The sequence below is a fragment of the Leptinotarsa decemlineata genome, unplaced genomic scaffold (assembly GCF_025532065.1).
Source record: "Leptinotarsa decemlineata unplaced genomic scaffold, Ldec_3_MD MMD2_P_RNA_scaffold_6, whole genome shotgun sequence".
In the NCBI taxonomy this organism is placed as follows: domain Eukaryota; kingdom Metazoa; phylum Arthropoda; class Insecta; order Coleoptera; family Chrysomelidae; genus Leptinotarsa; species Leptinotarsa decemlineata.
The window spans coordinates 4075300-4103285 of record NW_027412533.1 but is presented as its reverse complement, the minus strand read 5'-3'; the positions used below and the strand labels follow the sequence as shown (position 1 = coordinate 4103285).

The following is a 27986-nucleotide window of genomic DNA, read 5'->3' as shown; positions in this document are numbered from 1 at the left end:
GCCCTAACTACGCAATTCAATGTTCTGTTTCAAAAGCGTGGATCCTGTAAACCTAATACGGTCATAGTAATAACCTCCTTCTGACTATAACTTCATCGCATTTTGTTACTCTGATATTTCCATTCATTCCATCCTGAAAGTTCCTGACTGTTTACTCATTACTATAGTTACCGCCTACCGTTATATAAGCAGGAGGGTGAAAATAAACAGTATCGTTGGCTTGTAGATATTTTCATTTCACTAGACTTTCCTACTCGTTGAATTTCTAGATACTCGACATCATTATGTTCCACTATTTCTAGGTTTCCCGAGTGGATCGTTACGAAAGGGCACTGGACGGTAAGGTTAGGTACACCTAATGATTAAGAACTTTCATACGAACCCCGCCTCCTCCACTGTTCTAAAAGCTAGGACGGCCCATACCGGACCCTGTCACCTTCAAAGGCAGAATGAGCCAGCCCCAATCAAAATCAAATTATTTTCCCGAATTTTGATATTTTAACAACTATGGATACTTTGAAAATTATCGGTCCTTGAAATTCATTCGGACTTAGTTTTTTTTTCGACTTGTATTATTTTCCGAATTTTGATACTTAAACAATTGTGGATACTTAGAAACATTTTGGCACATTGGAAGGTTCAGTCTTCTGATATGTTTTGCATTTTTGGATTATATCGCGAATTTGGATGGTTCAACAACTATTGATACACTGAGGTATTTCGTATTTCGAGATCTATTTGAACTTGCAGTTATTTTTTCTTCTAAAATTGTATTCGGGATTAAAATTTTGATAGTGACAGAATTGGCTAGAACATCTCAAAACATCCTAGGAATATTGTGGTTCGTTCCAGAACAGTTTCGAAGCCTTTTTGTATGTTTTGGACTACCAATTGGTAGGGGTATATTGTCACTTGCGTGAAGTTAGCGTCGGACGCCAGCGTCCAAATCTAGCGCCCGCCCCCCACTCCTGAGTCCGATTTACACCACACAACTAGTAGAATGTTGATTCATAACATGAATTATTTGATTATTTGATTATTTCCTCTTAGAATCGACTTCAAACTTGAAAATATCATTATACTGCATGCAGCTTTCATAATCTGTATTATAATGACGAGGAAACATTGACGTGAATGTGATAGATATAAAACACTTTTGGGTCACAACTGGTGGAATTTATGACCAAGTGAAAAATTCATCAGAAGAATGATTCATTGAATGGGTAATTTTCAGAAAAAGTGTCATAGAAAAATGAACTCCCATCACTTGAGTGGAATAGTTCGCTTTCCAAACTGAATTGTCATCAATTATGTCCGAGTGAAAACTGTTATCAGCTATAATATCCCAAGGACATTGATAACTAACGAAATAATTTTATCACAGTTTTCGAAAGCACGTTATTTGGTAACATCCCGACGCCGAAGGCGGAGGGATGTTACCTAAAATAACGTTCTTGAGGAAGTTGTGATAAAATTATGAGTTATTTATCAATGTTCGAAGGATATTCGGTGAGAAAATTTTTTGCAATTCGAACAAAATTATTTATTGAACACACAGTTATTAAAAGAACAATTCGTATAATGATATAACTCCATAAATATTTTCCAAGTGTATTTTTTACTATTGACAGTATTTTTTGGTGTATTTTCTTCAATGATTTTGTCAATTGCCGCATCATTTTGAACACCAAAGCGAGGAAGTGACATTTTCGAAATAAATTGAATTACTGAAATGTCAAACAACTTTATTGTGTTGGTTGCTTAGCAATGTCATGACATAAGTGATAACTACCCTTGAAAACTATCCATGGGTAGTTATCAGTGTAATGATGGTTTCATTGGTTATTTCGACACACATGACTAGAAATAGACAAATTTGATAGGATAATTTTTTTGGCAAAAAATTTTCAGAGAAATGATATACTGAACACTGAATTTTCAGTCCTTCAAAATAGTGGGGTCATAAAAAAAATACCCCTTCCATATTAGATGTTTAATTTTTTCCTTCTTAAACTGGCTTTTGTCCCCGAATACGACTACCTGGAAAATGTTGATAAAGATATGATATACTGAACTATGAATTTACAGCCGTCCAAAATACCGGGAACATAAAAAAAATCACCCCTTCCACCTTAGACGTTTAATTTTTTTCTTCTCAAACTGGCTTGTGTCCCCGAATACGACTACCTGGAAAATGTTGATGAAGATATGATATACTGAACTATGAATTTCCAGCCGTCCAAAATACCGGGAACATAAAAAAAATCACCCCTTCCACCTTAGACGTTTAATTTTTTTCTTCTCAAACTGGCTTGTGTCCCCGAATACGACTACCTGGAAAATGTTGATGAAGATATGATATACTGAACTATGAATTTCCAGCCGTCCAAAATACCGGGAACATACAAAAAAACCACCCCTTCCACTTTAGATGTTTAATTTTTTCCTTCTCAAACTGTCTTGTGTCCCCGAATACGACTACCTGGAAAATGTTGATAAAGATATGATATACTGAACTATGAATTTACAGCCGTCCAAAATATCGGGAACATACAAAAAAACCACCCCTTACACATAAGATGTTTAATTTTTTCCTTCTCAAACTGGCTTTTGTCCCCGAATACGACTAACTGAAAAATGTTGATGAAGATATGATATACTGAACTCTGAATTTTCAGCCCTTCAAAATACCGGGAACATACAAAAAAACCACCCTTTCCACATAAGAAGTTTAATTTTTTCCTTCCCAAACTGTCTTGTGTCCCCGAATACGACTACCTGGAAAATGTTGATAAAGATATGATATACTGAACTATGAATTTACAGCCGTCCAAAATACCGGGAACATACAAAAAAACCACCCCTTCAACATTAGACGTTTAATTTTTTCCTTCTCAAACTGGCTTGTGTCCCCGAATACGACTACCTGGAAAATGTTGATGAAGATATGATATACTGAACTATGAATTTACAGCCGTCCAAAATACCGGGAACATACAAAAAAACCACCCCTTCCACTTTAGATGTTTAATTTTTTCCTTCTCAAACTGGCTTGTGTCCCCGAATACGACCAACTGGAAAATGTTGATGAAGATATAATATACTGAACTCTGAATTTTCAGCCCTCCAAAATACCGGGAACATACAAAAAATTACCCCTTCCATATAAGATGTTTAATTTTTTCCTTCTCAAACTGGCTTTTGTCCCCGAATACGAGTAACTGGAAAATGTTGATGAAGATATGATATACTGAACTCTGAATTTTCAGCCCACCAAAATACCGGGAACATACAAAAAATTACCCCTCCCATTTAAGATGTTTAATTTTTTCCTTCTCAAACTGGCTTTTGTCCCCGAATACGACTACCTGGAAAATGTTGATAAAGATATGATATACTGAACTATGAATTTACAGCCGTCCAAAATACCGGGAACATACAAAAAAACCACCCCTTCCACTTTAGATGTTTAATTTTTTCCTTCTCAAACTGGCTTGTGTCCCCGAATACGACCAACTGGAAAATGTTGATGAAGATATATTATACTGAACTCTGAATTTTCAGCCCACCAAAATACCGGGAACATACAAACAAAACCACCCCTTCAACATTAGACGTTTAATTTTTTCCTTCTCAAACTGGCTTGTGTCCCCGAATACGACTACCTGGAAAATGTTGATGAAGATATGATATACTGAACTATGAATTTACAGCCGTCCAAAATACCGGGAACATACAAAAAAACCACCCCTTCCACTTTAGATGTTTAATTTTTTCCTTCTCAAACTGGCTTGTGTCCCCGAATACGACCAACTGGAAAATGTTGATGAAGATATAATATACTGAACTCTGAATTTTCAGCCCTCCAAAATACCGGGAACATACAAAAAATTACCCCTTCCATATAAGATGTTTAATTTTTTCCTTCTCAAACTGGCTTTTGTCCCCGAATACGAGTAACTGGAAAATGTTGATGAAGATATGATATACTGAACTATGAATTTACAGCCGTCCAAAATACCGGGAACATACAAAAAAACCACCCCTTCAACATTAGACGTTTAATTTTTTCCTTCTCAAACTGGCTTGTGTCCCCGAATACGACTACCTGGAAAATGTTGATGAAGATATGATATACTGAACTATGAATTTACAGCCGTCCAAAATACCGGGAACATACAAAAAAACCACCCCTTCCACTTTAGATGTTTAATTTTTTCCTTCTCAAACTGGCTTGTGTCCCCGAATACGACCAACTGGAAAATGTTGATGAAGATATAATATACTGAACTCTGAATTTTCAGCCCTCCAAAATACCGGGAACATACAAAAAATTACCCCTTCCATATAAGATGTTTAATTTTTTCCTTCTCAAACTGGCTTTTGTCCCCGAATACGAGTAACTGGAAAATGTTGATGAAGATATGATATACTGAACTCTGAATTTTCAGCCCACCAAAATACCGGGAACATACAAAAAATTACCCCTCCCATTTAAGATGTTTAATTTTTTCCTTCTCAAACTGGCTTTTGTCCCCGAATACGACTACCTGGAAAATGTTGATAAAGATATGATATACTGAACTATGAATTTACAGCCGTCCAAAATACCGGGAACATACAAAAAAACCACCCCTTCCACTTTAGATGTTTAATTTTTTCCTTCTCAAACTGGCTTGTGTCCCCGAATACGACCAACTGGAAAATGTTGATGAAGATATATTATACTGAACTCTGAATTTTCAGCCCACCAAAATACCGGGAACATACAAACAAAACCACCCCTTCAACATTAGACGTTTAATTTTTTCCTTCTCAAACTGGCTTGTGTCCCCGAATACGACTACCTGGAAAATGTTGATGAAGATATGATATACTGAACTATGAATTTACAGCCGTCCAAAATACCGGGAACATACAAAAAAACCACCCCTTCCACTTTAGATGTTTAATTTTTTCCTTCTCAAACTGGCTTGTGTCCCCGAATACGACCAACTGGAAAATGTTGATGAAGATATAATATACTGAACTCTGAATTTTCAGCCCTCCAAAATACCGGGAACATACAAAAAATTACCCCTTCCATATAAGATGTTTAATTTTTTCCTTCTCAAACTGGCTTTTGTCCCCGAATACGAGTAACTGGAAAATGTTGATGAAGATATGATATACTGAACTCTGAATTTTCAGCCCACCAAAATACCGGGAACATAGAAAAAAACCACCCTTTCCACTTTAGATGTTTAATTTTTTCCTTCTCAAACTGGCTTGTGTCCCCGAATACGACCAACTGGAAAATGTTGATGAAGATATAATATACTGAACTCTGAATTTTCAGCCCTCCAAAATACCGGGAACATACAAAAAATTACCCCTCCCATTTAAGATGTTTAATTTTTTCCTTCTCAAACTGGCTTTTGTCCCCGAATACGACTACCTGGAAAATGTTGATAAAGATATGATATACTGAACTATGAATTTACAGCCGTCCAAAATACCGGGAACATACAAAAAAACCACCCCTTCCACTTTAGATGTTTAATTTTTTCCTTCTCAAACTGGCTTGTGTCCCCGAATACGACCAACTGGAAAATGTTGATGAAGATATAATATACTGAACTCTGAATTTTCAGCCCTCCAAAATACCGGGAACATACAAAAAATTACCCCTTCCATTTAAGATGTTTAATTTTTTCCTTCTCAAACTGGCTTTTGTCCCCGAATACGACTACCTGGAAAATGTTGATAAAGATATGATATACTGAACTATGAATTTACAGCCGTCCAAAATACCGGGAACATACAAAAAAACCACCCCTTCCACTTTAGATGTTTAATTTTTTCCTTCTCAAACTGGCTTGTGTCCCCGAATACGACCAACTGGAAAATGTTGATGAAGATATAATATACTGAACTCTGAATTTTCAGCCCTCCAAAATACCGGGAACATACAAAAAATTACCCCTCCCATTTAAGATGTTTAATTTTTTCCTTCTCAAACTGGCTTTTGTCCCCGAATACGACTACCTGGAAAATGTTGATAAAGATATGATATACTGAACTATGAATTTACAGCCGTCCAAAATACCGGGAACATACAAAAAAACCACCCCTTCAACATTAGACGTTTAATTTTTTCCTTCTCAAACTGGCTTGTGTCCCCGAATACGACTAACTGGAAAATGTTGATGAAAATATGATAAGATACAGTTTTGAACAGAGATTGCGCAGATTATAGTGATTGTATAGTTTATTTCTGAGTTAAATCTATTCACTCCACTCCTCTTCAATTCACATTTCATCATTCTTCTCTGCAGACATACATAAAGGACAACATTCATCAAACTCATAGTATAATCGGAAACATTTCGGTTCTAAAACCCTATTACACGTTTTGCATTGAAAGCATTTTTCTGTTTCATCCACGTGTCGACCACATATCAAACAATACGGAATCATTTTTTCTGATTTCGTCAATAGGTATTTTTTAAGTTCTAAACGGTAATGATCGGGGTCAAAACTTCTTTCTAACTCAATCTTATTGAGAATACAATTGATGAAGTGCAAAATAAATATTCCACAATTGTAAGAGTCGGATTGTTTGGGATGACTTTCGTTTTTTATTTTGAATTCAGTCAAGTTGTAAGGATTTATTACATGACCATTTAACATGGTAATGAATTTCCTGAATTTCTCGAACATATTGTACTGACCTGTTTTCGTTGCTCCGTTTGGATCGATGTAAGAGAATGTATTATCTGTGAAATTGACGACCATAAGCGTAAAGTGTCTGTTATGCAAGATAGGTATCAGATTAATTTTTCCATGAAGGTCTTTGAAAATATCATCTCCGAAAAACTCTGTATCTAGTGAGTTGAGTTTGAAAAACATTAGTTCTGTTTTATATATGTTCCATATTTTTACATTATGATTTTGGGAATCAGCTTGCAAAATATCAGCGATTATGAAGAAGACAGTGTTGGAAATATACGAAAATTTGTCCAAAGTAGAATAATCTTCAATTGTTAAATCATAAGTACACTTATACCGCGCAACAACATAATTGCCCAAATAAATATTAGACCTGTAATAGTCAATTTTTTTCATGAGATCATTTGATTTGATATCCTGATGCTCTAATTTGAAATACGACTTCACATTGAAATTACAGGTGCAAATAGGGCAATAATATATAACCCCTGGAGTATCTAAAGGCTCACTGAAAGTGAATTGACTTGTATCGCACTTCAAATGAATCCATCTTCTACAAAGATCACAGTTTACCCAATTCATATTTTCTGCACCTTCGAATTTACCACATATTGGGCACAAGTTAGAAACATCCGATGAAAATTGTAATAGTAAGAGTTGTAAATCGTTACAATATTTCTTTATATCAAAAGGTTCAGAGAGTAGCTGGCTACTAAAAATTCTAGAAGTGAGTATATCCAAAGTGTATAAAGGTAGAATATTTGCTTCAAAAGTCATTTGTACCGACTGACACTTTGAACTGATGATCTTCCAATCTTTCTCTTCGATTTTTTTATATGTAGCATACAAAGCTCTTTTCTTGTTGTAGAGTTGCAAGAATCTGATGAAGTTTTTGAGGAACTCCTCATTTTCTATGTTTGTATTACCATATGGATTGAATATTTCCAAAGATTTATCAACAAAATTTATTTTGACTAAAAGCCACTTCTCTTCTTGTAGGTGAAAAGGAATAAATGTAGTTTTTTTAAAGGGGGATATTTTACCGAAAACGAGTCTTTTTTCTAAATCGAAAAAAGTATTTGTAGCTATCCATAATGCCACATCTGACTGTCTTTTATTTTTTCTAATAATTACCATACCCAAAATATTGAAAAATTGTTTAGTTATACTTTGGGACATGCTATTGGCATTCAATATGTTGAAATCCTGAGAAGTTACAAATTTATTACCTGTAACAAAATCATAATGACCGATATAATATAACCAGTTTCGGAATTTTTTATAATACGTAACATCGTTCACCAGGCCGTTTTCCAAAATATTCAATATGATTTTTTGTTCTTTCGAAGAATTCAGCAAAACCGATTCTACAGATTTATACTTAGGCAAATCTTTCAGATATTTTCCGGAGAAATATGTAAATTTTGATTTACGCTTTCTATTCCATTTTTCTTCAGCTTTTGTAACACTTTCATCTGAATTCTCATCTGATAAATATAATTCCTTCGGAACTGTAGATAAGCTATGCTTTGATATGCCTAAATCAATTTCATTATAAATTTTCATTACGTGTCCTCTAACTTTTCTTATGAATGTTGTCGGTTTTAGATCCCTTGATCCATTCAGAATGTCAGTTTTGAGAAAACCAAACCATCTCTCAATCAGAGCATTACTCAGTCTACTTTTTGTGATGACTACCGACCACAGTGGAAATAATCCCATATATCTTTCCAACACAGCTTCTATTAAAGAAGGAAAGAAAAACTCGTTTCTCTCACCTCCTTTCTTTTCTAATACTTTATTATGTTTATATATATCTGAAAAAAACTTATAAAACGGAGAATTGGTACGCAAACTTCTTCTCTTCAAAATATTATCGTGATCATCGCCTATTTCTGAAATCACTTGCTTCTCTGTAAAACTCGAAAGATTCAATTTCAACAGAGCGTTTTCAACACTATCATTTCGGAATTCCGAAGTAAGAATTATTGTTACATTTTTGAACCAATCTGCAGCCTCTTCTAAATTATTTAAATTGAAAGCTACTGCAAATATTGTTTTAATGCATCTTTTTATTTTTTTGTCTTCAACAGTTTTGGTGTGGTCTTCAATTAACTGAACCAAATTTTTCATGAAATGACCACAACATAAAAATAAAACAATTTTTTTCTTTGGGAATATTTGACTTTTTTTTTGCAAATGTTCAAAACAATATTGCAAATATTTTTCAAGATCTATATTATTAAATGCCTTCGATGCTGCGTTCAAACTTGCAAAACTAAAGTCACTCACGAAAATTTTAAATACAGGCCACGACTTCTGTTCTTCGCAAAATTTTTTAAATTTATAAAATAAATCAAATATAGCCAGAGTGTCGTGTTCACACGAAATCATCTCCATTACAGGGCAAAGTCTTCTTTCGGGTAAAGTAAGAACACCAGCGTAATAAAGAATTCTCTTTTCGTCTTTTCCTGTATTACAAACAACTGCGCCTGTAGCATCAAAATGCAAAACTTTAACCGAAGAAGTTTTCGCAACTTCTAACTGTTCTGTACTGAATATTTTCACATTTAGTGGCGAACAAACTTGTCGTATGAATGTAGGGTGATCTTTTTTGTACAAAAACATGTCGACCATGGAGTCTTCATGTCGTTTCAAAGCATTTTTTGCCTGGCTGCGGAGTTTTCTTAGCATCTCCTCCGATTTTATATCTTGTAAGTGGCCTCTCTTGATAGCAGCTTTATCCGCTTTTAAAATGCTTTTTTTTCTATATTCCGAAGGTTTCATATTTTTCAACACATTTTTTTTTATGTCTCTTTCCACACCTCTCACTTGGTCGGTTATTTTGTAAGGATGACAGTAATCGCGAGACGTGGAATAAACCCGCACCATTTTGCCATATCGTGAATCAATGGAAATATAGATTTTGAAGTTTTTACATTTTCTATAATTATTTCGGCAATAGGCTAGGAGTATTATGTTGTTTTTTAAATATTTTAGTCTGTAAAATGCAACTGAACAACTATTATTTACGAACTTTTTTATATTATTTCGAAAGAAAAATGGATAATATTTATTTGACAACTTCTCGTCAACAGTTATTGTATTCCACTCTTTTTCACTAATGTGAAATTTGCCTTCTAGAAATGTACATTTTGAATAATCCGTTCTTTTAATTTTCAGATGTTGGGAAGGATCAATATTTTTGCTTCCTATTGGAAGTACTTGGCGTTTAGATAATGCTTCATGGAATATTGTAGCATTAGGAATTGAAATTGATGAATCTGTTATACTGTTATTTATAACCGACTTTGACGAGTCAGAGAAGATGCCGTCTGAATCGATTAAAGAGCTTCCATATATACATTCATCTTTTTTTTTCGTGAAACCATTCAACATCAACTCTTCATTTCCTTGACTCTGCATCATATTCTTGGAATGAATATCTTTATTGGCAATATCTAAAAAGTCGGAGTCTGCACTCATGGCGGATGAATTGAATTCGTCAACCTTAATTTTAGCATCATCTTTTTTTTTTGAAACTTTCTGGGAATGTGTTGAATATTTCGCATATTCCCCTCTCAAGTTACTTAATAGTTTTTCATCGGAAAGAGCACTAACTTTGGAGTTTGAGAAATTTCCGGAATAAATGGTGACAAGTTCATCATCAGATTTATTTAAGAATGTTTCTTGTTCGTCGTGGAGAAAAACTTTAACCAACTCAGATTCTTTCTGTAGGTTGAATTCATATATCGGGTTGTCGTATAAGTGACAAGAATTCAAACCTTCCTTAAACTGATTTTCACTTTCAATCAACTGAGCAGAATATTCTTTTAGCGATTTGCTTTTATTTGCTTCGATACCATCCACATCCAAAGAAGATTTTTTATGTTTGTTTTTTTTTCTAACATTGTTTTTATATTACCAGAATTTCGTTGAATCGTCTGATATATCCATCTCTTTTTATTTTTCTGTTGATGTTTATTGTGAACATGCGCAACTAAATGCTCATAAAATACATCATTGTAATCAATTACGACTAGTTCATCGTAAGTAATATTACTAGCAAAATATTTTATTCGATTAACAAGATTTTCGATTTTGTCTCCCATGTTCCTCTTAATCGTATATATATTCGTAACGTAATGAAATAATTTCCCCCAAGAAAATAAAAGTAAATCTCGACGGTTTTACACCACAAAATAATAAAATAAAAGAAATAATAATTGGAAATAACTAATGAAATCAATCAACTCAACATTAATTTAAAACGACAAAGGGATATTTTCACAACCAATGCGTAAAACAAATAAAATCAATTCACTACTACTCCTAAATATTTCAACTTTGGTCGCCGCCAAATAGGTAGGTACTAGTCAAGAGCATAAAAGCAAATCATGCAGCAGAACTGTCATTGCGCGTTGAAACAATATTCACTGAGGTGCGTACGGTCGAAGTGAGATTACATTGAAATACATATAACTCAGTAATTACGCTACATATCAAAATGTTTTTTTGTTAAAATGTAGAAAATTGTATTGCCTTTCAATTATGTCTCTTGAGTTTTTCTCACAATATTACGATTCTCATGTAAATGACAAAATAAAAAAATATTCTTGATAATTTTACTGTTGAACGATTCCAAATAGTGACATTTTTTATAATGTAGGCAAAAAATATGTGTGAAAAATATTTTCATTCTTTTCAAATCATGACTTCACCAAAATTTTTCAGAGTTTTTAGTTTACAGAGAAAAAAATATTCTGCTGACGTAAGATTTTTTTCTATGACACCATCATTTTGGAGAACTGAAAATTCGGAGGTCAGTATATCATCTCTTCATTAACATTTTCCAGTTAGTCGTATTCGGGGACACAAGACAGTTTGAGAAGGAAAAAATTAAACATCTAATGTGGAAGGGGTGGTTTTTTTGTATGTTCCCGGTATTTTGGACGGCTGGAAATTCATAGTTCAGTATATCATATCTTCATCAACATTTTCCAGGTAGTCGTATTCGGGGACACAAGCCAGTTTGAGAAGGAAAAAATTAAACGTCTAATGTTGAAGGGGTGGTTTTGTTTGTATGTTCCCGGTATTTTGGTGGGCTGAAAATTCAGAGTTCAGTATATTATATCTTCATCAACATTTTCCAGTTGGTCGTATTCGGGGACACAAGCCAGTTTGAGAAGGAAAAAATTAAACATCTAAAGTGGAAGGGGTGGTTTTTTTGTATGTTCCCGGTATTTTGGACGGCTGTAAATTCATAGTTCAGTATATAATATCTTCATCAACATTTTCCAGGTAGTCGTATTCGGGGACACAAAACAGTTTGGGAAGGAAAAAATTAAACATCTAAAGTGGAAGGGGTGGTTTTTTTGTATGTTCCCGGTATTTTGGACGGCTGGAAATTCATAGTTCAGTATATCATATCTTCATCAACATTTTTCAGTTAGTCGTATTCGGGGACAAAAGCCAGTTTGAGAAGGAAAAAATTAAACATATTATGTGGAAGGGGTGGTTTTTTTGTATGTTCCCGGTATTTTGGACGGCTGTAAATTCATAGTTCAGTATATCATATCTTTATCAACATTTTCCAGGTAGTCGTATTCGGGGACACAAGACAGTTTGGGAAGGAAAAAATTAAACTTCTTATGTGGAAAGGGTGGTTTTTTTGTATGTTCCCGGTATTTTGAAGGGCTGAAAATTCAGAGTTCAGTATATCATATCTTCATCAACATTTTTCAGTTAGTCGTATTCGGGGACAAAAGCCAGTTTGAGAAGGAAAAAATTAAACATCTTATGTGTAAGGGGTGGTTTTTTTGTATGTTCCCGATATTTTGGACGGCTGTAAATTCATAGTTCAGTATATCATATCTTTATCAACATTTTCCAGGTAGTCGTATTCGGGGACACAAGCCAGTTTGAGAAGGAAAAAATTAAACGTCTAATGTTGAAGGGGTGGTTTTGTTTGTATGTTCCCGGTATTTTGGTGGGCTGAAAATTCAGAGTTCAGTATATTATATCTTCATCAACATTTTCCAGTTGGTCGTATTCGGGGACACAAGCCAGTTTGAGAAGGAAAAAATTAAACATCTAAAGTGGAAGGGGTGGTTTTTTTGTATGTTCCCGGTATTTTGGACGGCTGTAAATTCATAGTTCAGTATATAATATCTTCATCAACATTTTCCAGGTAGTCGTATTCGGGGACACAAAACAGTTTGGGAAGGAAAAAATTAAACATCTAAAGTGGAAGGGGTGGTTTTTTTGTATGTTCCCGGTATTTTGGACGGCTGGAAATTCATAGTTCAGTATATCATATCTTCATCAACATTTTCCAGGTAGTCGTATTCGGGGACACAAGCCAGTTTGAGAAGGAAAAAATTAAACGTCTAATGTTGAAGGGGTGGTTTTGTTTGTATGTTCCCGGTATTTTGGTGGGCTGAAAATTCAGAGTTCAGTATATTATATCTTCATCAACATTTTCCAGTTGGTCGTATTCGGGGACACAAGCCAGTTTGAGAAGGAAAAAATTAAACATCTAAAGTGGAAGGGGTGGTTTTTTTGTATGTTCCCGGTATTTTGGACGGCTGTAAATTCATAGTTCAGTATATAATATCTTCATCAACATTTTCCAGGTAGTCGTATTCGGGGACACAAAACAGTTTGGGAAGGAAAAAATTAAACATCTAAAGTGGAAGGGGTGGTTTTTTTGTATGTTCCCGGTATTTTGGACGGCTGGAAATTCATAGTTCAGTATATCATATCTTCATCAACATTTTTCAGTTAGTCGTATTCGGGGACAAAAGCCAGTTTGAGAAGGAAAAAATTAAACATATTATGTGGAAGGGGTGGTTTTTTTGTATGTTCCCGGTATTTTGGACGGCTGTAAATTCATAGTTCAGTATATCATATCTTTATCAACATTTTCCAGGTAGTCGTATTCGGGGACACAAGACAGTTTGGGAAGGAAAAAATTAAACTTCTTATGTGGAAAGGGTGGTTTTTTTGTATGTTCCCGGTATTTTGAAGGGCTGAAAATTCAGAGTTCAGTATATCATATCTTCATCAACATTTTTCAGTTAGTCGTATTCGGGGACAAAAGCCAGTTTGAGAAGGAAAAAATTAAACATCTTATGTGTAAGGGGTGGTTTTTTTGTATGTTCCCGATATTTTGGACGGCTGTAAATTCATAGTTCAGTATATCATATCTTTATCAACATTTTCCAGGTAGTCGTATTCGGGGACACAAGACAGTTTGAGAAGGAAAAAATTAAACATCTAAAGTGGAAGGGGTGGTTTTTTTGTATGTTCCCGGTATTTTGGACGGCTGGAAATTCATAGTTCAGTATATCATATCTTCATCAACATTTTCCAGGTAGTCGTATTCGGGGACACAAGCCAGTTTGAGAAGAAAAAAATTAAACGTCTAAGGTGGAAGGGGTGATTTTTTTTATGTTCCCGGTATTTTGGACGGCTGGAAATTCATAGTTCAGTATATCATATCTTCATCAACATTTTCCAGGTAGTCGTATTCGGGGACACAAGCCAGTTTGAGAAGAAAAAAATTAAACGTCTAAGGTGGAAGGGGTGATTTTTTTTATGTTCCCGGTATTTTGGACGGCTGTAAATTCATAGTTCAGTATATCATATCTTTATCAACATTTTCCAGGTAGTCGTATTCGGGGACAAAAGCCAGTTTAAGAAGGAAAAAATTAAACATCTAATATGGAAGGGGTATTTTTTTTATGACCCCACTATTTTGAAGGACTGAAAATTCAGTGTTCAGTATATCATTTCTCTGAAAATTTTTTGCCAAAAAAATTATCCTATCAAATTTGTCTATTTCTAGTCATGTGTGTCGAAATAACCAATGAAACCATCATTACACTGATAACTACCCATGGATAGTTTTCAAGGGTAGTTATCACTTATGTCATGACATTGCTAAGCAACCAACACAATAAAGTTGTTTGACATTTCAGTAATTCAATTTATTTCGAAAATGTCACTTCCTCGCTTTGGTGTTCAAAATGATGCGGCAATTGACAAAATCATTGAAGAAAATACACCAAAAAATACTGTCAATAGTAAAAAATACACTTGGAAAATATTTATGGAGTTATATCATTATACGAATTGTTCTTTTAATAACTGTGTGTTCAATAAATAATTTTGTTCGAATTGCAAAAAATTTTCTCACCGAATATCCTTCGAACATTGATAAATAACTCATAATTTTATCACAACTTCCTCAAGAACGTTATTTTAGGTAACATCCCTCCGCCTTCGGCGTCGGGATGTTACCAAATAACGTGCTTTCGAAAACTGTGATAAAATTATTTCGTTAGTTATCAATGTCCTTGGGATATTATAGCTGATAACAGTTTTCACTCGGACATAATTGATGACAATTCAGTTTGGAAAGCGAACTATTCCACTCAAGTGATGGGAGTTCATTTTTCTATGACACTTTTTCTGAAAATTACCCATTCAATGAATCATTCTTCTGATGAATTTTTCACTTGGTCATAAATTCCACCAGTTGTGACCCAAAAGTGTTTTATATCTATCACATTCACGTCAATGTTTCCTCGTCATTATAATACAGATTATGAAAGCTGCATGCAGTATAATGATATTTTCAAGTTTGAAGTCGATTCTAAGAGGAAATAATCAAATAATCAAATAATTCATGTTATGAATCAACATTCTACTAGTTGTGTGGTGTAAATCGGACTCAGGAGTGGGGGGCGGGCGCTAGATTTGGACGCTGGCGTCCGACGCTAACTTCACGCAAGTTATATTGTCTAACACCTCTCAGTAAGTTACTGAGACTTCCATTCGACTACTGCCTACCAGCTCGGATTTTATTCGCTTCAATATTGTTTTCACTTTCCTAAAATTTTCATGTACACTATTATATCACTTTTATTGAAGTTAATTAATTCATTCAAGTTATGATAGTTTTCAAGATATTTGGCTTTCTATACAACATACCATATTACGATTGGGATCGGTAGCTTCTACAAAAAACTTACATACATAACTGAAAAAGGTGATAACCGATTTTATCTGACAATTAATTAATTAATAATTCTCCACAAACTGAATATAAAATTTTGAATACCTGAAGTCGAATATGAATTTGTGGTTTAGTAAAAAATTCATCTTGTCGCAATTTAGTCAGCAGATGGGTTTCATCGTCTACAATTTAGTAACTTCAATTTTTAGTGGACTATGTCCTGCCATCTATGAGAGAGAAGATGAAAGTAATGGAAACAACTATAGATATCTAAGTGGAATACATTAACTTGATAACTGAAAGATAGATGTCCGTAGGTGTGTTAAAGTTTCAAATAATTCATAGAATTTCGATTTAGTCTAGGCGAATAAAATCATTTAAATAAAATTATTTTCATTGATTTCTCAATAAAATATAAAAACAAACTTCTGGTTTTAATTATTGTGCCACGTCTTCAAACTGACTGGTCGACTAAAATGCAAACAACAAATATATTCAAATAATCTACGTTTTTGCAGATTGATTGTTTAGAACTCAACACAACATATTTGTATACGACATCCGGTATGAGTTTCATATAAATGTATTTACCTGAAATAGTCCGAAAGAACCGAAATTGGAAATGGTATTTTTCCTGTTAAAGTAAATATCTATTTCGAAAATTATCTGAACAGAATCAAACGCATAGCATGACATGGTCGTAATGAGATTAATACCTATAAGCTATACCTATAACAAAAATCAAGAAATATTCTAGTAGGTATTTGTCACCGTTTGATCAACATTTTCTTTGCTTGTTGAGTTATTTGTTGTGACAGTAAATTATATAAATAAAAAAGTAGATGGAATCTGGGATGTGTAGACGAAGGAGTGAAACAGTGAAAAAAATTGAAGTGTCTTGATTAAGGCGATGTGAACGTATGAATGCAGCTCTCGAACAGAGCTCTCGAGCGTTAACTACTGCGAATGAATACTCCAAAGACCAAGCTAGATCAATCAACCATAAACAATTTTGATACAAAATTTCAAATTGTTGGGAAAAATTATTGATAAGTAGAAAGCATTATTCGCTTCTAGGACCCGGAAGCATATCTTACCAAATTTATTGAGACTTCTCTCTCCCAAATACTATCATTGAATATTCCAGCGTTGTTGATGAGTATATCCAGATTTCCAAAGTATTCTACGGTTTTCTCAAAAGCATCTGCAACAATAATATTTTTGTACATCTTCAGTTGATAGCTCAAGACCATATTAATCATCTAAGCAGCAAATAGTAGGTATACTTTTCAGAACTACAAACTCGATTTTCTTTCTTTTACTGAATTCCCTCTCATATTAGGTCAATATAGTGTGATTGTGTTGTATGTTTTTCGAAACCCTTGAATAAATGAATAAAAATATGTATCATGTATCTTTGGACCACTTTTGCTTCTTTTATTTATCAATCCAAATTGGCATGAAAAAATAAATCAGAATATTCATTTGAAATGTAGTACTTTTGATTACAATTTTTGTTTATAATTTTTTGTTCAAGTATAAATTCCAATGGATAATATAAGATTTTCAACAAAAAATGACGAAATGTTACATTTTCATAGGTGCTTTCCTAATTCAATTTTCTGAATCGAAGTGGTTGTCAAAAAACGGCTTCAAAATCCTAAGTATAATTGAATACAAAAAAATCTTGAAATATTAGGAAAACTAATTAGGATGAAAACATTAATTTTGCAACTTGACGCATTCTCAATCAATATAATAATTTTTGCCAGTTTTCAGCTCATTACTATATGATGTCGTTGAGCGATTTTTGGCTACTGCCATTTGTTTAGAGTTTCATGTAGAATGATATTTTATTTTATTAGCCTTTGCGAACTGGTACGCCAGTTAGAGTTAGACCAAATTGAAGATTTGCTGCATCCTTGATGTACTCTACTAGCATTTTGTTTTGCTCTTCATTAAATACCTTTATGACTGCAAGATTTTCACGAAAATCGTGCACAGAAGTACCTTCTTTCATCATGTGGCGGTAGTATCGTCTTAAGGTAGTTTTGGGAATATGAAAATGCACGGAAGCACCATGAAGCGTACATTTCTTCGCCTTCACTAAAGTTACTGCGTTTTCAATATTTTTTGTGTCGATCACATATTTTATTTAATACAATACGATTTTATTCATAAAGACTTATGTAAATAACTGTTGACCTATTTCCGACCGAAATGATGTACCTTGGCTAGTGACCGAGGTAGGTACATCGCAAGTTCGGTGGCTAAGGTATAACATCGCGATAACTTCACTCTACAAGCTTGATAAACCCACTTGCGATTGAGGTTATGATCTGACACTCATGCCGTCTAGTATCTAGATATACTAAGATTAGATTTTATATAAGACGGGTTCCACAAACATGCAAAACTTTAAATAAATTGGAATAAAGTAAAGCATAAAAAACTTACTTTTTGAGTATGAAACAATTAAATAATCTTTTTTAGCTGTACTCTCACGGTGCCGGCGAAACGCAACTAACTTCACATTAATGCGGATCAATGAGGTATCAAACAACATAGACAACAGTTCTTAAAGGCGCGAAATTTTTGAAAAAAATAAGATTGTTCTAGGTACAACTCTGTCCAAGGTACAACAGGTTGCCCTACTGTTTGACGTTGGTTTGTGAAATTTCGTTTCGGAGATTTGAGCATCGAAGATGAGCCCAGAAATGGTCGACCTACGGTAATCCAGGACGAGGATTTGAGAACCCTGGTAAAGACTGGCCCATCACAAACGGTGCGTGAGAACTGGGCGTCAGCTCCCATGCGGTTTTTGATGATTTAAAACGTATTGAATAGGTCAGAAAGCTAGGAAAGTGGGTGCCCAACTATTTGAAAGATCGACAGAAATTGTCACGTATCGAGGTCTGTTCTTCTTTGCTTTTGCGCTATCAAAACAATCTTTTTCTCGAGTGCCTCGTCACGTGACGAGTGTCAGGCGAAAACTCACCAAAAAAAGACAATGATGGTGGTCAGCGGCTGGTGTGCTTCACTATAACTTTCTCCAACAGTCAAACCATCACAGCAGAGTTCTATCGTCAGGAAATCGACGAAATGTGTCAAAAATTTCGCCAACAGGTGTTTCGATCTTACTCCACGAAAATGTCCGTCCACATGTTTCACGAATCACCACTCGAATTGAGCGTCGAAGTTGTTTTTTCCCCACCATACTCCCCAGACCTTTCACCAACCGACTACCATCTTGTCATGCACCTCGAAAATTTTCTAATCGGTAGAACCTTCGAACAATCAAAAATGGTCATTGTTGACTTCATCTAATCTCCAGCATCCAATTTTTATGCTGACGGAATTAATCATCTTGTGTTACGTTGTAAAAATGTCGCTTAATTGCATTGAATTCAGTAAGCATTCAGTTTGAAATAAACTCATGACAAAACAAAACTTTAGAAACAACCAACAATACTCACCTTCAAACTGATCTTTATGGGATACGTCAGTCTCGACAAAAATTACTTTGTTATTTCCAAATTCGGCAGATATTTCTTTTTGAGCTTGCTCTCCATTTTTTACATCAATGTCAGCCAAAGTAACGCCCTGAAAGCATCAAGGATTCTAATTAGACAAAAATCAAATGTTTGAGAAATGAAATTTGATTTACTGTTTTTGTGATAACCATATCACCAGAACGGAATCGTAATATACAATCTGTAAAAGGCAAATGGAATAAATTCATTATTTCGGTTTACAAATCTGTTTTCCGTTAACCAACTCTCGCACCCCATCGAACGACAACTCTCAAAAGTCGAAACTTGTGCGAGCTAAGGACTAACGAGGTCTTACCTTTTGACGTGTGATTCCTAACACGGTACATATGAACAGGAACATATAATTTGACATACTCAAACGGAAAAATACTACCCCTACGTTCAACCCCCGTCAAATGGCAAGCACAATCCCCAATTTTTTAAATAGGAAGTATGATCTTGTGATATATTGTTTGGAAGGTCTCTTTATTCTTTATTCAAAAATGTTATCGCTTTCAAGTTTATTGAAAAAATTAAAATAAAATAGATTAAAATCATGTGGTTACCGAAATTCGAAAAAATACACTCAAAACTTATTGCAATATAATCAAAATTATTTTTGTTGAGGTATTGATAATAAGAAAGTAAGTATCCTATAAGAAACTGTAAATAGTTTCTGTGGCAACGTTAGTTTAAAACGCCTCGTCAACTTGTTCTGTACGTTACAACATTATTTGTCATTATTTTAATTTTAGTCTAAAGTTCGTTAACTTCAAGTCTGACAAGTGGTTAGATTAACGGAAATGCATTAAATAATAGTTAACACAAATGATTGGTTACCGAGATAAAACCCAAACACAACAAGAAGTAGCTCGCCTATTTCGCGAGAAATTTCCTAATTTACCGCCCTTATCTCTAGGAACAATAAGAAAAATAGAGAAGCAGTTTTGCTTGATTATGTGGGGCAGATAAAAAAAACAGCTGCCACTGCAATGAGTGATGAACTCAAATTATACGTGATGCTTGAGTTTGAGGAAAACCCACATACATCGAGTAGACAGACATCCACTACATTCAATGTTATCTATACATCGATAGTAAACATATCAAAATAAAATAAAAGGCATCTCTATAAAATGATACTTACCCAGGAGCTTATGGAAAACGATTTTGAACTCAATTTTGTGAGAGAATGATGAACATGTTGTATGATAGTATCATCCAATTAGAAGATTTTGTTTTCTGATGAGTGTACTTTGTCTCTTAATTGTCATACTAATCGGCAAGGGAAAATCCTCATTGAATGAGAAAAGAACACACGCAATACCCTAAAAAAGTTAATAATGGGCAGGGATTGTAGAAAACCGTATCATTGGTTTTTCCGTTGAGGGAAACTTGACTGGCGATAATTATTTGGCACTATTTCGAAATGATGTCATTCCAAGTTTAGCAAATGTATATCCTGATCCCGAAAACCCTCAAGTTCCAGTGAATACCATATGGTTTCAGCAGGATGGAGCACCACCACATTACCAAGTTAATGTCCGGCCAATACATCGATACAACATTTCCCAATCGATAGGGAGGCGAGGATCGATTGAATTGCCAGCGCGATCACCTGATCTTTCATCAGTAGACTTCTTTTTATAGGGATATGTATAGAGCAATGTATACAAAACTGAACCTTCAGAATTGAACGACCTAAAAGAACGAATAACACTTGCGGTTAGGTCGGTCACGTCTGATATGTTGAATAATGTTAGAAGACAATTTTATTTGAGAATAGTACTATGTTGCTGTACGCAACATAGTACTAGTATACATATATACATACACATATCGGAAAAGTCTAGGGATATTTTTATAACATACTAAATATCGATTAAATTAAATTATCGATTAAATTGGTACACTCGACCACCCTGTAGATTTCTATGGGTTGAACAAAGCCTGCAAAAACGGTAACTAATCTTTTATCAAGTTTTTTACAAACTGTAGGTTTTCGACTAAAATGAATAATCTGAAAGTGTCGAATTTGTACATTATATGCAGTTCTTGCTCAGCAATTAAACTGGAAATATTGTGCTTTAACATGGAACGCCATCACTTATCATTGGCTGAGATGAATAGAGCTGTAGGGCTTCTTCAAGGTGGCATGCGACAAAATGATGTAGCTCTTCGTTTGAGGGTCTCCCAAAGTGTTATCAGTCGATTGTGGAGGCGTTTCCGTGAGACTGGCAGACAAGCCGAACAACATCCAGGGCGAGGACGCGCTACAACTGCAGTTCAAGACCGATTTTTGGTCTTAACCGCAAGAAGACAACCGACAATCACAGTACCTGAGTTGGTTAACGTGTTGCAGCAGACGCACCAGGTAACCATTGGTCGTGATACTGTCAGAAATCGACTGCATGAAGCAGATCTCCACAACAGAAGGCCACTTAGATGTCCACCTTTGTCGAGAGGCAATCGCGGTAGAAGATTAGAGTGGTGTCAAGAACATCAAAACTGGGATGCAAATGATTGGGCCACAGTTTTGTTTACAGACGAATCCAGATTTGGATTTCATCCGGATTCTCGTCGTGTAAGACTGTGGAGACGACCCGGAAATAATGAACGTTTGAGACACGTCCAGGAAGTCCACACATACAGAGGTGGTACAGTAATGCTATGGAGCGGAATCATGATCGGCGGCAGAACCGATCTCGTTTTTCCAAATCGCTCCCTCACAGCTCGACAGTACCTCGACACCATTCTTCTACCTATCGTCCGTCCGTTTGCTGGTACTGTTGGTGAAAACTTCCACCTAATGCACGATAATGCTCGTCCACATGTCGCGCGTCTAGTGACTGACTGGCTCACCAACGAAGGAGTTGATTTATTGCCATGGCCAGCACAATCACCGGACCTGAATCCCATCGAGCATGTGTGGGACATGCTTCAACGAAGAATTACTCCGCATATGGGGAACATTCACACAACGTTTCAATTGAGATAGCTTTTAATCGGTGAATGGGCAAATGTACCTCAACAAGACATTGACAATCTCATTTTGTCGATGCACGATAGATGTAGGGCCGTAATGAACCAGCGTGAAGGCCATACTTTGTACTGATTCCAATTTTTTTTGTATTATGATTTTTTTTCAGGGTGCCAAAGAAGAGCATATTTTTTTTTTAGTTTTGCTTATATGCGCACTCAGTATTTTTGACCATTTAATAAATTTTGTTGTAAGTTACATTCGTTCAATAATTACCCGTCAACTTTTTTTTCCCTAAAGCGATCTAAAAAAAAAATTATTGCGATTTTTAAAAATATCTCTAGACTTTTCCGATGTGTGTAGTAAGCGTTACACTTCTACAGTGCCATCTAGTGGCGAGTTACAGAATGTCAAGTTTCATCACGATCAGTTGAGCGATGTAGAAGTTTATCACTTACCAACCAATCAACCAACCAACCAACAAACATCCATTTTTATATATTAGATTAAAATGTTGCCAAGACTTTCGCGGTGAACATTTTGAACATCTACTTCGTTAACATCCATAGTTATTTTTCGTATTTTACGTTTCATTACGTTTTGTGTTACATTTCAGTTTTTAAGTGTGTTTTATCGAATTTCGGTAACACATGGTTTTAGTTTATTTTATTCTAATTGTTGCAATACATTGTAAAGCGATAACATTTTTGAATACATAATGAAGAAACCTTCCAAACGACACAGTAAAAAGTATTTCTTTAAAAGAAGATCATAGGTTGCTTTGAAATGTTTATCTCTATTGAAAAACTTTAATTTATGCCAACATCGCCATGTTCCACCAGAAAATCATACTTTTTTCAACAAAGAAATCAAATTTCTTGGCCTTTCAACGACATCATTCGTTTGATTATATCATTGCGAAGATGAACTATTTTGAATCAAGAAAATATAATATCATCTCAAAATCCACCACCTATTTGAAGGGAAAAGTAAACGGTTTCAAATGAAGTGCAATATCAACTTGATCTGAACACATTAAATTTAATACTGTATTCCTTCAAATAACTCAATTCGTTTATAACAAGAGTTTTGTGAATCTACATACAAAACTATATTATGATCAACATAAAATAACAGGAATTTTGTATAGAATGAACAGGGTTTCTTTCAAAGAAGTATTTCATTCATTTTAGTTAGAAAAAACCTGTGGTGCCCTGGTCTTTCTATGACCATCTTAAGTGAGAGGGGAGCGGGAAATTCCGTTGTAAGCATAGCGTACGCGCCAGTATGTGTTGGAAAGTGATGTTGGTGTGTTGTGTTTTTGAGAAGGAAGTGTTTTATGTTTCTGTAGGCAGTGCAATCTTCTTTCGATTATTTTGTACCTACCATAATGGAACAGATTCCACAAGACTGGGGTCTTGCACAGTTGAAAGATATTTTCATGGATACGTATTATAATTGGATAAAACTCCGCTATATCAGTAAGTGCCGCGTTGTATACGTAGTACCGAAGAGAAAGTGGTAAACTTTGAGAGCAATTCTTAATTTTGCCTTCATTTCGCGAAAAGTATAACAATGCTCCGTAATTTGTCACACATGAATTATTACATTTGCCGAGCTCTGCAAGTGTATATTAATTTGAACTGGAAAATTCTCCACGTTGATTCAAATTTGCCAATCTCTTGTTTTGAACATACATTTTATCTTGTTTCAAATAAGAGCATTTTCTCTAAATAAAATTTTATTTTCTCTTAGACCGAATTCATTTTTTATTGGAAGAGAGAGGTACTTATAGTTTCGACAATAAATTATAATACAAAACATACCAAAATAGGCACCAGTAGGTATAAAAAGATTCTATATGTGACAGCCACTTTCTGATTTCAACATGTAAATATTTGTTGAATTCCGAAACGTCTTCTTTCGTTCAGAATCCAAATGATGTTCCGGCAATTGTGGATAAACAAAAGCAGAATGCAGAATTTGATCGACGACAGTGATTTTTTTAATGTTATTTACCAGAATGGCATCTAGTTTTGTGAATGGCATCTAGTGAAATCACTAATGAATAAATTCTTTTTCTTATCTGAGTTGTAATGTTGTTTATAGGCTCCGATTTCATTTTATTTGTTAATTTGCAATTTGTCAAGAATATTTCATTTATGTTATTTGTATAACTATATGATCTTGATATTTAAGCAAAGATTAACAAAGAAAATGTAGTTCTCTATTACGTTTTGTTTTTTATCACAAATTTTTTCAGGATAATATTTATGATTTGTAATTGCTTCAAATAAACCAATGATAATATGTAATATATTATTTAGTTTCTTTCCTTACCACTTGTAGCTGTTCATATTACAGATGAGATACTTTGGATTCAAATAAGTAAATACATCCAAATGAGAGGTACAGTTTATAAACAGAAGCATAAGTTCATCTTTGATGAAGTAAATGAGTTTATTTGATTTATACAAATAGAAGTGTTTCAATGAAAAATGCTTCTCTTGAAAGGAAAACAATTAATTTCTCATAGGAGGACATTTAAATAATGTTCCAAGTAAACATATCACTCTTTCAAAACCCAAAATAATTTTGAATCAAGATTAATTTTGCTCAGACTAAAGAATTCATATTTACTTCTCTTGGGCTAATGCGATGATTTCTATTGCAATGTATGCACAATCTTGGTGAAATATTTTTTTTACTTAAAAGAACCGTTTATTCAGTCCATTTGAAATAATGATTCAAATTCAACTTGAGAGAATATGTTTCTCAGCTTAAAAAAATATTCCTTCATGAATGTAGGAGAGCAAGATTTCTTTAAATCGAGATAATTTTGTTCACTTTGAGATTTTTATTTTTACTGTGGATATATCACAAACCTATGCTTTCCATTTAAAAAATTGGGGTTGTACCTGTCATTCGAAAAGGGTTGAAGGTAGGACATTTTTACGTTGAAGAATGTCAAATTATAATTTACATGTTTCGGGATTTTTCAAAAATGTGTACAGTAACCGAAATAATGAATTTATTCCGGCTTTTACACACTGTATATGTGATAATTATTCTCAACTGATGCCGGAAATGTAACTATACTATGGAAAGTTTTAAAGAAATATAATATAATTGAAGTAATGCTTCCACAACAGTATCTGATTTCAGTTTGGATTTCTTCAATACAAAATCCCAACAAAAATTTCAGAAGATAAATGAATGAATACTTACTTTCAAACCATTCCTTAAAAGTTCCCTGGCATGCGATAAACCTAAACCTGAAGCACCCCCAGTTATTAAAGCAACTTTTCCTTCAATTTTGAATACCATGATCTATTTCTTATGCGAGCAATGATGGACTAAATGACTTCCAAATATATATGAGTATAAATTTGAATTGTTATCTTACGTCCACGAAATGAGCACTTGCCAGACAATAAATGTTTTTATTCATGTCGAATTATCTGTTGTGTCAACTTGAATGAATTCACAGGCTTTACAGAGTCGACCAATCAAAAACAGGCAACCAAATGAAAAATCAAGTGTGAAAATTATATTTCGTACGAATTGAACACAACATACTCTTCTATAAAACACCTCCTGAACTTTTCATTTGAGGAGTTGAAGAGTTTATGAATATTAAGATGAGAATACTCGTCATCATATATGAATTGTAGACTCTAGAAAAACATCTAACTTTACAACTGGTTCACTGTTTTTAACGATCCGTGACAGTCCTTATCTGAGATTTGAATTCACTTAATTACCTGAAAATAATTATTGTTTGAACAAAAATGCTGCTTATATCATGAATACTTTGTGTTAGTTCAAAGTGAGTTGCGCCCATAGGCGTATCTGGCTGAAAATCGTATGATTAAATTTGCTTCCACTAAAAATTTTCGTCAGGGGGAATTTTACACAGCAACTTGAAAAAACTACATAGTAAAAATTATTTGGATGATATTGTAATGCGAACCAGTTTTTAAAATTTAATTTCACTGAATTGAACAACAAAATATTAGCGAATTTTCGTGTTCATCAGATTTGTGATAATTGAGCGTAATTTGTACTGAATCAAGTATCAGTTATGAGAATCGCAGTGTTATAGAAAGAAAGTAAAAAAAAAAACATCAAGAAGGTACAAATAAGATGGTCTTACCGTGAACCGTTTTTTAAAAAATAAACCAAAAGTTATGAACTCGCAACAATTTCATTAGATACATGATAATTTCAGGGGGAACAAAATATAGATGAAATAATATATTAACAATTCAACCAGATGTTATTATACATACAACTGTTCCAATTCACTCGTGTTCCGGCCAGTGCAAAATAACAAAATGTACACATACATGATTTCATTGTTAGAGTAATACTGTATTGTAAAATGTCCACTGAACACTTTACAAAACAGCTACACGTGTTTCACTACACAATAGCTTCGTCAGGCGTACTCATACTGATGTCTAATGTTAGTATGATTACGTCCGAGGAAGCTATTCTATGCCAAAACACGTATTGCGGTTCTATAAATTGTTCGTTGAAAATGTCAACAATTCAGTGTTAGTTTGAATGTGGTTGACAATGTTTTATGGTGCATTTCATTGGTTCGGACTTCCATTGTCTGATATGATATAAATTGATTTGAAGTCCTGAAGTAATCTGTAAAAAATTATAAAGGTTAGCTGAAAAATAACAACTATATTGAGCAAAAAACTGAAATACAATGAAATAATTTTTTACAAATTCTTTCAGGGATTTCAAATAAGTTGTTGAGTTTATCACAGTGCTTGGAGAGAGGAAACTTTGGATGGACATGAAAAACCGACGTGTTCAAGTTGCAAGGAAAGAAGAAAATGCACAAAGTCTCTATCGATCCATGAGTTTCCCCGTATTTTAGTCATTCATTTCAAAAGATTTTCTCCAACAGAAAGATTTAAAGGCAAGTTGAATGTTGCCATCTAGATGGATTAGATATGAACAATTATGCAGCAGACCATGTGACTCCTTGTTGTTATAAACTATATGCACTTTCGAATCACAGTGGGTCTACCTACAGCGGGCATTATACAGTATTCTGCAGACATCCGTATACTGGCACGTGGCACGAATACAATGATTCACACGTGTCACCAATTTCACCAAAATCGTTTGTGAGTGGAGATGCATACATCCTCTTTTATGAAAAGGAGAAAACGAATTCGCACCCCTGATCATTTTGAGAAGTTATTTTTGAAATGTTGATTTTGATGTTATAATGAATTACACAGGTCTGCAAAAAAAACTTTAAAAAAAATTGTTCTGATTTCGTTAACTGATCTTTATGTAGTTTTTTGCGCTGATTTCAAAAATGACTTTTGTTTTTATCTATCACGTAAGGTTTGCCTACAAAATGAGGATGAAATAATTAAAGAAGTACAAAAAAAACGAAGAATTGTGGAATTATTTTCATTATTTCAACATGAAGTGAAAGCAAAAAAACTAATGATACATAACTAAACTAAGCATAATAGTGATACACAAGTGTTTTGCAAAGTGATTATAAGTCTTTGTAAAAACGTTTTCTTTTATAAAGGAGAGTAGTTGTTTTCTGATAGGTATCAGTCCATTGACCTACAGTGTAGGGGGTTGAGACTGGCCTGAATGAATTGTTCTTTTAGATGATATGATTTATAGACAGTCTTCAAGTATGCCCACTGACTATACGAGAAGAATGAATATTTTGTGTATCTTTTTGAAGAAG

General features: G+C 34.2%; 1 protein-coding gene across 2 annotated transcripts in view; it reads right to left on the bottom strand.

The window, feature by feature from the left end:
* LOC141480079 (15-hydroxyprostaglandin dehydrogenase [NAD(+)]-like) overlaps nucleotides 1-25884 on the bottom strand; it is a 28835-nt gene extending 2951 nt beyond the window's left edge. Inside the window, exons 1-3 of one of the 2 annotated variants that reach the window (XM_074169837.1) lie at nucleotides 25475-25884; nucleotides 19210-19336; nucleotides 16831-16937 (exon numbers count right to left, since the gene is read on the bottom strand). In XM_074169837.1, coding sequence (XP_074025938.1) covers nucleotides 16831-16937; nucleotides 19210-19336; nucleotides 25475-25573 — 333 coding nt within the window. In that variant the 5' untranslated portion in view covers nucleotides 25574-25884. The remainder of the gene's footprint in view (nucleotides 1-16830; nucleotides 16938-19209; nucleotides 19337-25474) is intronic. The other variant, XM_074169836.1, reaches the window with a different exon arrangement.
* Nucleotides 25885-27986: the final 2102 nt, after the last annotated feature.